Source organism: Neophocaena asiaeorientalis, unplaced genomic scaffold (assembly GCF_003031525.2).
Source record: "Neophocaena asiaeorientalis asiaeorientalis breed wild unplaced genomic scaffold, Neophocaena_asiaeorientalis_V1.1 scaffold464, whole genome shotgun sequence".
In the NCBI taxonomy this organism is placed as follows: domain Eukaryota; kingdom Metazoa; phylum Chordata; class Mammalia; order Artiodactyla; family Phocoenidae; genus Neophocaena; species Neophocaena asiaeorientalis.
In genome coordinates this window covers 1299801-1314118 of record NW_020174569.1, presented here as the reverse complement: position 1 = coordinate 1314118, position 14318 = coordinate 1299801, and the positions used below count along the sequence as shown (strand labels likewise).

The 14318-nt window shown below is 37.1% G+C and overlaps 1 protein-coding gene across 1 annotated transcript in view; it reads left to right on the top strand.

The window, feature by feature from the left end:
* The window catches only part of MDGA2 (MAM domain containing glycosylphosphatidylinositol anchor 2), an 803556-nt gene that overhangs the window by 536637 nt on the left and 252601 nt on the right, over positions 1-14318 (top strand). The window contains exon 6 of the mRNA XM_024757993.1: positions 9172-9441. Within this exon, the coding sequence (XP_024613761.1) occupies positions 9172-9441 (270 nt within the window). The remainder of the gene's footprint in view (positions 1-9171; positions 9442-14318) is intronic.

Below are 14318 nucleotides of genomic sequence, written 5' to 3'. Positions count from 1 at the left end.
AAGGTGACGATATGTGTGTGGGTTTATCTCTGGGCATTCTATCCTGTTCCAGTGATCTATATTTCTGTTTTTGTGCAAGTACCATACTGTGTTAATTACTGTAGTTTTATAGTATAGTCTGAAGTCAGGGAGCCTTATTCCTCCAGATCCGTGTTTCTTTCTCGATTGCTTTGGCTATTTGGGGTCTTTTGTGTTTCCATACAAATTGTGAAATTTTTTGTTCTAGTTCTGTGAAAAATGTCCATGGTACTTTGATAGGGATTACTTTGAATCTGTAGATTCCTATGAGTAGCATGGTCATTTTCACCATGTTCGTTCCTCCAATCCAAGAACATGGTGTATCTCTCCATCTGTTTGTATCATCTTTAATTTATTTCATCAGTGTCTATAGTTTTCTTCAGGCAGTTCTTTTGTCTCCTTAGGTAGGTTTATTCCAAGGTATTTTATTCTTTTTGTTGTAATGGTAAATGGGAGTGCTCCCTTAATATCTCTTTCAGATTTTTCATTGTTAGTGTATAGAAATGCAAGAGATTTCTGCGCATTAATTTTTTATGCTGCTACTTTATGAAATTCATTGATTAACTCTGGTAGTTTTCTGGTAGCATCTTTGGGATTCTCTATGTATAGTATCATGTCATGTGCAAACAGTGACTGCTTTACTTCTTCTTTTCCGATTTGGATCCCTTTTATTTCTCTTTCTTCTCTGATTTCTGTGGCTAAAACTTCCAAAACAATGTTGAATAATAGTGGTGACAGTGGGCAACCTTGTCTTGTTCCTGATCTTAGTGGAAATGGTTTCAGTTTTTCACATTGAGGATGATGTTGGCTGTGGGTTTGTCATATATGGCCTTTACTGTGTTGAGGTAAGTTCCCTCTGTGCCTACTTTCTGGAGGGTTTTTATCATAAATCGGTGTTGAATTTTATTGAAAGCTTTTTCTGCATCTATTGAGATAATTATGTGGTTTTTCTCCTTCAATTTGTTAATATGGTGTATCACATTGATAAAGTTGCATATACTGAAGAATCTTTGCATTCCTGGAATAAATCCCACTTGATCATGATGTATAATCCTTTTAATGTGCTGTTGGATTCTGTTTGCTAGTATTTTGTTAAGGATTTTGCCTCTATGTTCATCATGATATTGGCCTGTAGTTTCCGTTCTTTGTGACATCTTTGTCTGGTTTTGGTAACAGGGTGATTGTGGTCTCATAGAATGACTTTGGAGGTGTTCCTCCCTCTGCTATATTTTGGAAGAGTTTCAGAAGGATAGGTGTTAGCTATTCTATAAATGTTTGATAGAGCTTGCCTGTGAAGCCATCTGGTCCTGGGCTTTTGTTTGTTGGAAGATTTTTCATCACAGTCTAAATTTCAGTGCTTGTGATTGGTCTGTTTATATTTTCTGTTTCTTCCTGGTTCAGTATTGGAACCTTGTGCTTTTCTAAGAATTAGTCCATTTCTTCCAAGTTGTCCATTTTACGGGCATATAGTTGCTGTAGTAATCTCATGATCCTTTGTATTTCTGCAGTGTCAGTTGTCAACTCTCCTTTTTGATTTCTAATTCTATTGATTTGAGTCTTCCTCCTTTTTTTTGTTGATGAGTCTGGCTAATGTATTATCAATTTTGTTTATCTCCTCAAAGAACCAGCTTTTAGTTTTACTGATCTTTGCTATTGTTTCCTTCATTTCTTTCTGATCTGATCTTTATGATTTTATTACTTCTGCTAACTTTGGGAGTTTTTTATCTTCTTTATCTAATTGCTTTAGGTGTAAGGTTAGGTTGTTTATTTGATATGTTTCTTGTTTCTTGAGGTAAGATTGTATTGCTATAAACATCCCTCTTGGAACTGCTTTTGCTGTATCCCATAGGTTTTGGGTTATCATGTTTTCATTGTCATTTGTTTCTAGGTAGTTTTTGATTTCCTCTTTGATTTCTGCAGTGATCTCCTGGTTATTAATAAGTGTATTGTTTAGTCCCCCTGTGTTTGTATTTTTTATAGATTTTTTCCTGTAATTGATATCTAGTCTCAAAGCATTGTGGTCAGAAAAGATACTTGATATGATTTCAATTTTCTTAACTTTACCAGGGCTTGATTTGTGGCCCAAGATATGATCTATCCTGGAGAATGTTCCATGGGCACTTGAGAAGAAAGTGTATTCTGTTGTTTGTGGATGGAATGGCCTATAAATATCACTTAAGTCCATCTTGTTTAATATATCATTTAAAGTTTGTGTTTCCTTATTTATTTTCAGTTGGATGATCTTTCCATGGTGAAAGTGGGGTGTTACCGTTCCCTACTATGATTGTGTTCCTGTCAATTTCCCCTTTTATGACTGTTAGCATTTGCCTTATGTATTAAGGTGCTCTAAGTTGGGTGCATAAATACTTACAATTGTTATATCTTCTCCTTGGATTGATCCTTTGATCATTATGTAGTGCCCTTCTTTGTCTCTTGTAATAGTCTTTGTTTTAAAGTCTATTTTGTCTGATATGAGAATTGCTACTCCAGCTTTCTTTTGATTTCCATTTGCATGGAATATCTTTTTCCATCCCCTCACTTTCAGTCTGTATGCGTCCCTAGGTCTGAAGTGGGTCTCTTGTAGACAGCATATATACGGGTCTTGTGTTTGGATCCATTCAGCCAATCTGTGTCTTTTGGTTGGAGCATTTAATCCATTTACATTTAAGGTAGTTATTGATATGTATGTTCCTATTCCCATTTTCTTAATTGTTTTGGGTTTGTTATTGTAGGTGTTTTCCTTCTCTTGTGTTTCCTGCCTAGAGAAGTCCCTTTAGCATTTGTTGTAAAGCTGGTTTGGTGGTGCTGAATTCTCTTAGGTTTTGCTTGTCTGTAAAGGTTTTAATTTCTCCATCATATCTGACTGAGATCCTTGTTGGGTAGAGTAATCTTGGTTGTAGATTTTTCTCCTTCATCACTTTAATTATGTCCTACCACTCCCTTCTGGCTTGCAGAGTTTCTGCTGAAAGATCAGCTGTTAAACTTATGGGGAATCCCTAATATGTTATTTGTTGTTTTTCCCTTGCTGCTTTTAATATTTTTTCTTTGTATTTAATTTTGATAGTTTGATTAATACGTGTCTTGGCATGTTTCTCCTTGGATTTATCCTGTATGCGACTCTCTGCGCTTCCTGGACTTGATTAACTATTTCCTTTCCCATATTAGGGAAGTTTTCAAGTATAATCTCTTCAAATATCTTCTCAGTCCCTTTCTTTTTCTCTTCTTCTTCTGGGACCCTTATAATTCGAATGTTGGTGCGTTTAATGTTACCCCAGGGGTCTCTGAGACTGTCCTCAATTCTTTTCATTCTTTTTTCTTTATTCTCTCTGCAGTAGTTATTTCCACTATTTTATCTTCCAGGTCACTTATCCGTTCTTCTGCCTCAGGTATTCTGCTATTGATTTCTTCTAGAGAATGTTTAATTTCACTTATTGTGTTGTTCATCATTGTTTGTTTTCCCTTTAGTTCTTCTAGGTCCTTGTTAAACGTTTCTTGTATTTTCTCCATTCTGTTTCCACAAATTTGGATCATCTTTACTATCATTACTCTGAATTCTTTTTCAGGTAGACTGCCTAGTTCCCCTTCAGTTGTTTGGTCTGGTGGGTTTTTACCTTGCTCCTTCATGTGCTGTGTGCTTCTCTGTCTTCTCATTCTGCTTAACTTACTGTGTTTGGGTCTCCTTTTTGCAGGCTGTGGTTTCATAGTTCCTGTTGTTTTTGGTGTCTGCCCTCAGTGGCTAAGGTTGGTTCAGTTCGTTGTGTAGGTTTCCTGATGGAGGGGACTAGCGCCTGTGTTCTGGTGGATGAGGCTGTATCTTTTCTTTCTGGTGGCCAGGTCCATGTCCAGTGGTTTGTTTTCTTGTGTCTGTGACCTTATTATAATTTTAGGCAGCCTCTCTGCTAATGGGTGAGGTTGTGTTCCTGTCTTGCTAGTGTTTGGCATACGGTGTCCAGCATTGTTGCCTGCTAGTCGTTGAGTGAAGCTGGGTGCTGGTGTTGAGATGGAGATCTCTGGGAGATTTTCGCTGTTTGATATTATGTGGAGCTGGGAGGTCTCTGGTGGACCAATGTCCTGAACTCGGCTGTCCCACCTCAGAGGCACAGGACTGACACCCGGCCAGAGCACCAAGACCCTGTCATCCACACGGCTCAGAAATAAAAGGGAGAAAAAAAGAAACAGAGAAACAAAAAATAAATAAATAAATAAATAAAATAAAGTTATTAAAATAAAAAATAATTATTAAAAATCAAAAAATTAAGAAGTAATTTAAACAAAAGAAAGAAAGAAGAGAGCAACCAAACCAAAAATCAAATCCACCAGTGATAACAATCGCTAAAAACTATACTTAAAAAAAAAAAAGGTCAGTCAAAACCCTAGGACAAATGGTAAAAGCAAAGCTATACAGACGAAATCACACACAGAAGCATACACATACACACTCACAAAAAGAAACAAAGGAAAAATATATATATATTGTTGCTCCCAGTGTCACTGCCTCAATTTGGGATAATTCGTTGTCTATTCACGTGTTCCACAGATGCAGGGTACATGAAGTTGATTGTGGAGATTTAATCCGCTGCTCCTGAGGCTGCTGGGAGAAATTTCCCTTTCTCTTCTTTGTTGGCACAGCTGCTGGGATTCAGTTTTGGATTTGGACCCGCCTCTGCGCGTAGGTCGCCTGAGGGCGTCTGTTTCCCGCCCAGACAGGACGGGGTTAAAGGAGCAGCTGATTAGGGGGCTCTGGATCACTCAGGCCAGGTGGGGAGGGAGGGGCACGGAGTGCGGGTCGAGCCTGCAGCAGGCCGGTGTGATGTGGCAACAACCTGAGGTGTGCCGTGTGTTCTCCCGGGGAAGTTGTCCCTGGATCACGGGACCCTGGCAGTGGCGGGCTGCACAGTCTCCCGGGAGGGGAGGTGTGGATAGTGACCTGTGCTGGCACACAGGCTTCTTGGTGGCGGCAGCAGCAGCCTTAGCGTTTCATGCCTGTCTCTGCTGTCTGCACTGATAGCCGCGCTCGCACCCATCTCTGGACCTCATTTAGTCTGTGCTCTGAATCCCCTCTCCTCGCGCACCCCGAAACAATGGTCCCTTGCCTCTTAGGCAGGTCCAGACGTTTTCCCGAGCTCCCTCCCGGCTAGCTGTGGCGCACTAGCCCCGTTCAGCCTGTGTTCACGCAGCCAGCCCCAGTCCTCTCCCTGGGATCTGACCTCCAGAACTCGAGCCTCAGCTCCCAGCCCCAACCTGTCCTGGCCAGGGTGAGCAGACAAGCCTCTCGGGCTGGTGAGTGCTGGTCGGCACTGATCCTCTGTGCAAGCATCTCTCCGCTTTGCCCTTTGCACCCCTGTTGCTGTGCTCTCCTCCGTGGCTCCAAAGCTTCCCCCCCGCCACCCGCCATCTCCGCCAGTGGAAGGTCTTCCTACTGTGTGGAAACTTTTCCTTCTTCACAGCTCCCTCCCACTGGTGCAGGTCCCATCCCTCTTCTCTTGTCTCTGTTTATTCTTTTTTCTTTTGCCCTACCCAGGTATATGGGGAGCTTCTTCCCTTTTGGGAGGTCTGAGGTCTTTTGCCAGCATTCAGTAGGTGTTCTGTAGGAGTTGTTCCACATGTAGATATATTTCTGATGTATTTGTGGGGAGGAAGATGATCTCCACGTCTTACTCTTGTGCCATCTTGAAGGTTTCCCTGCCTATAAGATTTTAAAGGCATTACTAAAATTAATCTTGAAAAACAATAGTTTCAACTTACAAATTAAAATATATCAATAAAACAAAATTAATAAATGTTTTATTATGTGTCCTCAAAATGTATGGGTATATTTAAATATGTTTTTTGTGATATGGCGTAGGACCTCCAAAAATCAAAATGGTTTTAAAATATCTCTGTCAAATGCATCAGAGTCAAATATAAAAATTATATTGTTTCGTGACTACATTTTTTACACTAGTCATTCATTTATTCATTTGCCCACTTATTGATTTGCCTTACCAATATTTATTAAGCACAGTAACTGTACAAGCACAGGACGAGGCTATGGGGGTGGTAATGAAAGTAATGACAAAATAAAATGCTTTTTCTGTGCATGTTTTGTACTAGGTACTATTGTAAGCACTTAACACGTGTTAAAATCATCTCACCTCTGTAAGACAGGTAATTATTTTCCTCCATTTCAACAGTGGAAAACTGAGGCACTCAGGAGTAGAAGAACTAGCCCAAGTGCACACAGTTATTAAATAATAGCAGAATCAAGAAACCAGGTATTGTTCTCCAGAATTTGTGCTCTTACCATTCAACTATCAGGCCGTATTTCAGAGAACGCAGTCATGATGCTTCTGTCTGAAGAGCCATAGTGGAAGCCTGGCTAATGTTATAAGATGTGATATGAAAGGGAAAATAAGGGGGCTATGGAAGCTTATAGCAAGGGACTTAACTAGCCTAGGATGAAATCTCTTCTTAAAATATTTTTAATAATACACAAAAAATTTTTTTATGTTTTTCCTACTTTAATTTTTTTTCTCTATGGCATGATTTACACTTAAGCTTGATGAATCCAATGACCCTATGGTTCTTAAGCATAGCCTCATAGTTTAAAAAAGCTGATATTTACAGAATCAAACATAAGATGCTAGAACAAAATGACAATTTCACCTTTATCTCTTTAGAATTTAAAGCTATAAAATTTTGTTACTAAAATATGTATGAGCATTCTTAAAGTCTTGAAAGCATTAGCCCATTTGGGGGGTCTTTGTGGGATATTTTTAACATCAGGGATTATCAGAGAAATAATGCCATCTTTAATAAAACTAAGTTGGACAGTGCGCTGTTTTCAATTTAGATTTGGAAAAGAGAATTTTTAATAAGATTGTGAATATACTTCTGCAATGCACTATAGGTAAAACAGTGGTCTCTTGTTATTTATATATTATTTTATGAGCTTTGAAATTCTCTTGAACCTTTTTCTTTAAATATTGTCTGTCTAATAGAAAAACAACTCATCCTTATACAAGTCAATTTCAGGGACAAATATTTCTTAATGTCACCACTGTGTGTTTCCATAATCTAAACATAGACTATTAATGGCCCTTAGGCCTTGGGACTTTTAATTTTACTAAAATATGATGTAAAACAAATGAGTTTTACTAATAAAACTGTTGGACTGTCTACAATTGTATTTTAACTAAATAGTTTTGTAAGATTATATTATTTACCTCACACTAAGCTATAGGAATTTCTTTTACTTTTTCATAATGCTATGTCAATAATTAAGTATAATATCTATTTTTAAAATATTTAATTAGTAGTTTCTTTTTTATCAGTTTAACAATATTAAATAACTCTTTGAGATGCTTTCTTTTCTACCAAATTGCAATGCCTTTTGCCTCTTATTTTCATTTTGTGAATTCCCCAACAGGTTTATCATAGATATTCATAATTTCAAGTCAACATCTCACAAGGGCAATTAAGATACTTTGGAAACTTCTGTGTCCCTTAAGATGACGTTAGAAGGGCCAGCATGCAACAATGATGTTTAAAAAGGTCCTCCAGGCATTCCATACTTATTCCACAGAACCATAATTATAATATGGAGTTGTCTTCTTGCTCTCCTCTGGAGTCTTTTCAAATTTATTTTTTATTGAGGCAACATTGACTAATAATATTATATAAGTCTCATGTGTACAACATTATATTTCTACTTCTTTGTACCCTACAGCATGGTCACCGTCAAAAATTTAGTTTTCATCAGTCACCATAAAGTTGATCCCCTTTACTCATTTCACCCTCCCCCTGCTCCTTTCCCTCTGGTAACCACTACTCTGTTCTCTGTATCTGCATGTTTGTTTTTGTTTCATTTGGTTTGTACATATATTTTGGGTTTTTGTTTGTTTTTTATATTCCAAGTATGAGTGAGATCATATGGTATTTGTCTTTCTGACTTATCTCACTTAGCATCACTTACATAATATTCTCAAGGTCCATCCATGTCCCAAAAGGCAAGTTTTCATCTTTTTTATGGTTGAGTAGTATTCCATTGTATCCAAACAAGGCAGACAATATTGAATCACACAAGGAGTTTACCTTATATTCTGAGAAAAGCACTCTCCAACTCTAAGCTGAAATTAATATCTAAAAAAAAATGCACAGTACAATTGAACACTTTGTGTTCCCAATATGGATAGATTTCAGTTTTAACTTTGGCATCAAATATTTCTGAATGCGTGAACTCAAACATTGGCCTAATGCATTCCCCCCGTTTTTATTTAGGAATGCATTATATAGGCTGGCACTGTGGTATAAGCAGAAAAAAAAGTTCTGTATGTGAACAGAGTTTTTATGCAGTTTCTACTTTGAGTGTTTGATGAAAAGTCTGTAATACAGCATTTTTTATTGAATGGATATTTATCTACAATTTTTTTTACCTGAAAAGTTGCAAACAACTTATTTTCACTGGGGAGATTATTATAACCCAAACATTGGAGTGGTGGCTGTCATAGTTCGGTGACTGTGTTTGAACAGTGGTTTATTTGTTTCTAAGTTTTAAAGCAGTGGTTATGAAAACTCATTGCCTAAACTTTCTGAACAGAGAAGGTTAGAGAGGAAATATGGGGGCTGATTTAAGTTACATGATTTTGTTATTCCTTTCAAGATGAAAAACCAGGCCCACTGCTTAGTAAAAACCTCCATTGATCTTTTATCTTACTTGGTTGTGTTCAGGTTGCAAAATATGTATCATTTCACCTCAGAATGATCCAAAAATTAAATAAATGACAATCTTCACCATGAAAATACAAGGACTAAACAGCTGCAATATTTATACCTGGAAGGACAAAAGAGATTGTCAGCATTAAAAGAGAAAGGGATTTTTGTTTTAAAACTTTAATCCATCTTGTCATTCTAATTTTGGAACAATAATCCAAGAATACATAAATTTTTTAATTCCTTTCTCCATGTGTAAGATCTTAAAACAATTCCGTGGGTTTATAACATGTAATTAAAATGTGTAACCATTCTACATGATTTAAACTTGATTAATACAGTAAGATTTTGGCACAGGAGAACAATGTTTCATTTTAATTGTTTGAGGAAATATAAAGCATACTGTTACTCTAGTTGTAGTAGATCTAAATAGGTGCATGTTCTTTTGTTTATGTCTTTTAGCATCTCCGTCAATTAAACTCTTGGTGGATGACCCTATAGTTGTAAATCCTGGAGAGGCCATAACATTAGTATGTGTTACGACAGGAGGAGAGCCTGTACCCTCTCTCACTTGGGTCAGGTCCTTTGGGACTCTGCCTGAAAAGACTGTTTTGACTGGAGGAACTTTAACCATACCTGCCATCACCTCAGAAGATGCTGGTACTTACAGCTGCATTGCCAATAATAATGTGGGAAACCCTGCAAAAAAGTCTACCAACATCATTGTGAGAGGTAAGTTTGCATAGAGAATGTTACAGCATAAATTTCTATATTTTCATTGAATAGTTTTCATAACATATTTTTAGTGATACTATGGAATAGTTTTATAATATGTTCTTAGTAAAAAAAATGATTAAAATCCAAATGTGGCATAGGGCATTATGCATTGTTATACAGATTGTGTATTAGTTTAAGGATTTAACAAATGCACCAATTTAATGTTTAATAAATATTTATTGAATCCCTATTACATGCAGAGCTTTAAATTGTGGGATTACATAGAGATCTAAAAACATTATCTTGTACTCAAGGATTTTACTCTCAGATAGTGAAAAAATATATATATCAATTTATAGCCATATGATGCAGTGTTTGGCAAGCATGAGTAAAAGCTATAAACATAAAAATTATAGTAGTTTCTGGCTGAGGTTATTAGGGAATATCTAATGACATTTGCATCAGATCGTGTAGGCTGGGTAGAGTTTTAACAGACTGAGATTAGCTAAGGTCATGGAAAAGTCAGAGTTCGTAAAAGGTAAAGTTTATTTGAGGAATTTATATAAAAGGTGGTTCACTAAGTCAACAGCAGTGATGTTCTAGCTAGTGTGCTGGTGCTGCCTGTGGAAGAGATGCTAACCTTCCATTTCAGAGAAGGTGAAGTCACTGTGCAAGGAAAGCATATGCATCTTCATGTCTCACTTTACCTGGTGTGGTCCTGGGCTGGGGATGGAGGATGGTCACCAAGGCCTCTAAAGTTAAAATAGACATCCATATGCCCAAGAGGACTCTTCCAGTAGAGAAATGAAAATGTATCATTAATGAAGGAGTATAATGGAAGCAAAACATAATTGAGTATATTGAGATAAATGCTTGTGATTTTGTGAACATAGACTGTGGTGGTTTTAGTGACCATAGTTATCTGTTACCACCCAAACTATCAGAAATATGCTACTTGGCCAAAAATATACTCTAGTCAAAATATTGTAAGATGTTACAGTGTAAATCAAGACACTGTGGATTTCATAGCTACTAATTTCATGTCTACTGCAAAGCTAAGGAGAAGGGGAGGCGAATAGAGTAAGTTAAAATGCCAGAAAGCTTTCTGTTCTTACCTAGTTTTAGCTGTTTTTCTTGAATAAATCCTTCTCGAATTTTATCAAGGCTTTGGTTAATTTCCAGAATTCTGAAAAAGTTGATTTTTGACATTTTTGCCTGTGTTTTTGTTGCTTTTATGGAGGGCCAGATTTTCAGAGACCTTTATTATGCCATTCTGGAAGTGCTTCTGTCTGTATTCATTTTTTCACAAAAGGAAGGGATAAACCATGGGCTAATAAAAACATTATTGGGGAGTAATCCACAAACCATTTTGGATATATATTATAGGGTAGAACAAATGCACAAATATATATTGCTTTTATTGAGAACCAGGGTTCTCACTGTGGGAGAAGGAAGATACAAATATAGAAGGACAGAGATCTAGTGGTATGATACTCTAGTAGCAATGAACATATCTGACACCCAGTTCTTGGTTCTAAACACTATGCCCCCCTTGGGAAAAAAAAAAAAAGAACATTTGGAGAAATAGATGATTCCAGTGCAAGGGCTGGGAAAGTAGAAGGTGAGCCTGGGACGTATTTTGTGCCAGAAAGCAAAGACTAAGAAGGCTAAAAAAAGGGTGGGGGAGGAAAGAAATAAGTGAGAGAGACTAAGAAGTACAAACTTCCAGTTGCAAAGTAAATGAGTCATGGGTATGAGCTGTACAGTGTGGGGAATGTGGTCAATAACTATGAAAAGTAAAAATAAAAATAAGCATCTCGGAAAGCTCAAAGACTAAGGGAAATGTCAAAAGGACATAGGAGACAGCTTAAAGTGACTCCCATTGGCCAAATTAGTGGCAATTTGAGCATTGAAATGCGTTAACGATGATAATGGTTTGTAATATGTTAAATTAAAATTTCATTAGTCCATAGTAATAGTAAAATGAAAAAGAAAAATAGAAATGAAAAGCTCTTCTTTACAGAAGGATCCCAGCTAAAAAATCATAGAAGGAATGGTAGAATAAAAGAAAACAACCATTCTGCAATCCCCGGTGTAATAGTTGGTTCAAGGATTATCAATGGATGCTGAATTATTGGGTAAAATATTTGGAGGCAATAAAATATTCACAAGATCTCCAAGTATCACCCCAAACTACAAGCTACCCCTTTGTAGTTTTTACTAACTACAAAGCAGGAAAGGTACCTTTTCAGTTGAGAGATTCAGCAGTCTCCACTCTAACCAAATGATCAGACTTAGGGACCACCAAAAGGGACAATTTGACAGGAAGAGCCTCCTGATGAGATTTACTAAAAAGCCACAATATCACCTATGTAGGTTTTCACCAAAAAAATGTCAAACCTGAACCTAATCATAAGTAAACAATCAGATAAATCTGAACCAGGGTTTCTCAACCTTGGCACTACTGACATTTTAGGATGGTAATTCTTTCTTGTGGGAACTGCTCTGTGCATTGTAGGATGTTTAGATGCATCCCTGGCCTCTACCCACCACATTCCAATAGCACCTTGCTATTGATTGAATGTTCCTGTCCCCCGCCGCTGCAAAGTTCATATGTTTATATCCTAATCCCCAAGGTGATAGTATTAGGAGGTTGGACCTTTGGGAGGTGATTAGGTTGTGAGGGTAGAGCCCTCATGAATGGAATTAATATCCTTATAAAACAGGCCCAACCCAGGTTCAATCCAGGGAACTAAAATCCCACAAGCCACACGGATTTAAAAAAAAAAAAAAAAAAAAGAAGCCCAAGAAATCTCCCTTTCTCCTTTCACCATTTGAAATTATAGCCAAAAAAAAGTCTATGAACAAGGAAGTGGGTTTTCACCAGACACTGAACCTGCTGGCACCTTGATCTTGGACTTCCCAGCCTCTAGAATTGTGATAAATAAATTGCTGTTGTTTATAAAAATTTTAAAAAAACGACGCTGTGGATACTGCACTATCTGCTACAAAATTGTAAGCCATACAATATTTAGTAATTGCAAGATATACCATTATTTTATGTATCATTATAAAATAAAACATCATGCCAATTGAGCTACTACAGTGTTTTCCTATGAGATCAAATGTTATTGAAAGAAGTCTTTCAGATTTGTTATACTTAGGTTTTCTTTTAAACTGTGTATCACCCATTAACATACATAAAAAGGAAAATAAAATAAAAATCAATTGATTAAATTATTCCTAAAACTTCACAATCAGAACCAACCGAACTTCTAAATCAGTTTTCATCCCAGTCTTTGATGACTATGGTTTTCTAAATCTAGTTTGATCGTAGGATCATCTGAAACTATATTGAATCCCGGTATAACTGGCAAAATGTCTAGCATAAAATGTTGGTGTTGCTCAGGTACCCTCCATAAGGAACTAACTCAGTTCACAGCAATAGATGCTCCCAAAATGATTTGCTCCTCCCCATCTCATCTAGAACTTTTCGTCTGTGTTCTTACAAAAGGCAGTTTTCAGTTCTGACATGAATGGCCTAAAATAAATAGAGCCTTAAAAATGTACTTCTCCAATTCGTAATTTCTTTTTTATGCCTTAAATGTATCTAAAGTGTACATTTGCATAGTCATATTGTATTACCAGTAGAACCTCTCAGCAGTGGCATTTACATAATTCATAAAATTGAGTTTGTATGTAATCTTACTGAATATAGAAGTAGCCTTGGTTAACGGGTCCTAGGTTAAACTGTGAGGAGAAAAACTACTACAATAATATGTGGCATTTGATTTCTGCCACAAAGGCCAAGAAATTCAGTTAAAGAAAAACGGTTTTCTTCTTATTATATCAAAGAAATTATTTTCAAGTCTTCTGAATTTGTAGACCTCTGCAGTGTCTTAGATTAACTGTGTCATGGACACAGCAAAAACAGAGCTCTAGGTTCATTTTCCCCCCATTCCTTTCTGTAATTAGATCAAGATCCACAGACCAGGTTTTCTGAACAAGCACGACAATATCTGCATAGAATTCCCACTGCCATTTGAGAATATCCATGAACAAAATAAGATTGTAGGATGCAGATAGGAATAAAACTCTAGAAACATTTCTGAAGTGTCATTTGACTTTGAAAAAAAAAAAGAGAACACTTTAAATAATGTAGATAATCCTCCATGTAGATAACAAGCTCCAAAACTGAAGAAGAATCTCATATGTTTTAAAATTTTGTTAGGCATTCATAAATATAGCAGCAGTGCCTTTTCTTATGATCCTTTAAGAAGTTGCTGTGATTGAGCCACCTTTCTCTCAAGTCAGGAGAGAAGCAGTTGCTTAATACATTTGATAAGAAAACTATGTTGATTTCCTAGGTACATGTGGGGTGGCCTGAGGTCAGGGCTTTCCAAACTTTCCCACCTAAAGTTCTCTGTTGTTGTGAGTCACTGTAATTAGAAATGCCCACATTTCTCTTCCGTCATGAATTGAATGAGCCACTGTCTTGAGCAAACATGGTTCATAACATGACCAAGACATTACTGTATCTTAGTGTCCTGTGGTCTTTAAAAATTTTATTCAGTGGCTTAATCTTCCCCTGCTTCAGAAGAAAAGTCGGCAGATCCCATAACTCTTTTGTTCATTATTAGAAATAGAGTCCTACAGTGCATTCAGGTCACAATCATGCATTTAGTTCAGTGTTTTGGATACACGTTCCAAAATAGTAATGAAACTCCAAACCTGATTTAATGTAAAATTTTCTCCCCTGCCCCGCTTGGGTCCACTTTGGGCTGGAGACTTGCAGTGGGAAAGGGGACAGAGGCTGGTGTGGTTGGCTTCTTCCTGTTTGTCTATTCTCTACCCTCCTCTCCACCACCCTATCCCTGACCTGATAGCCAGAT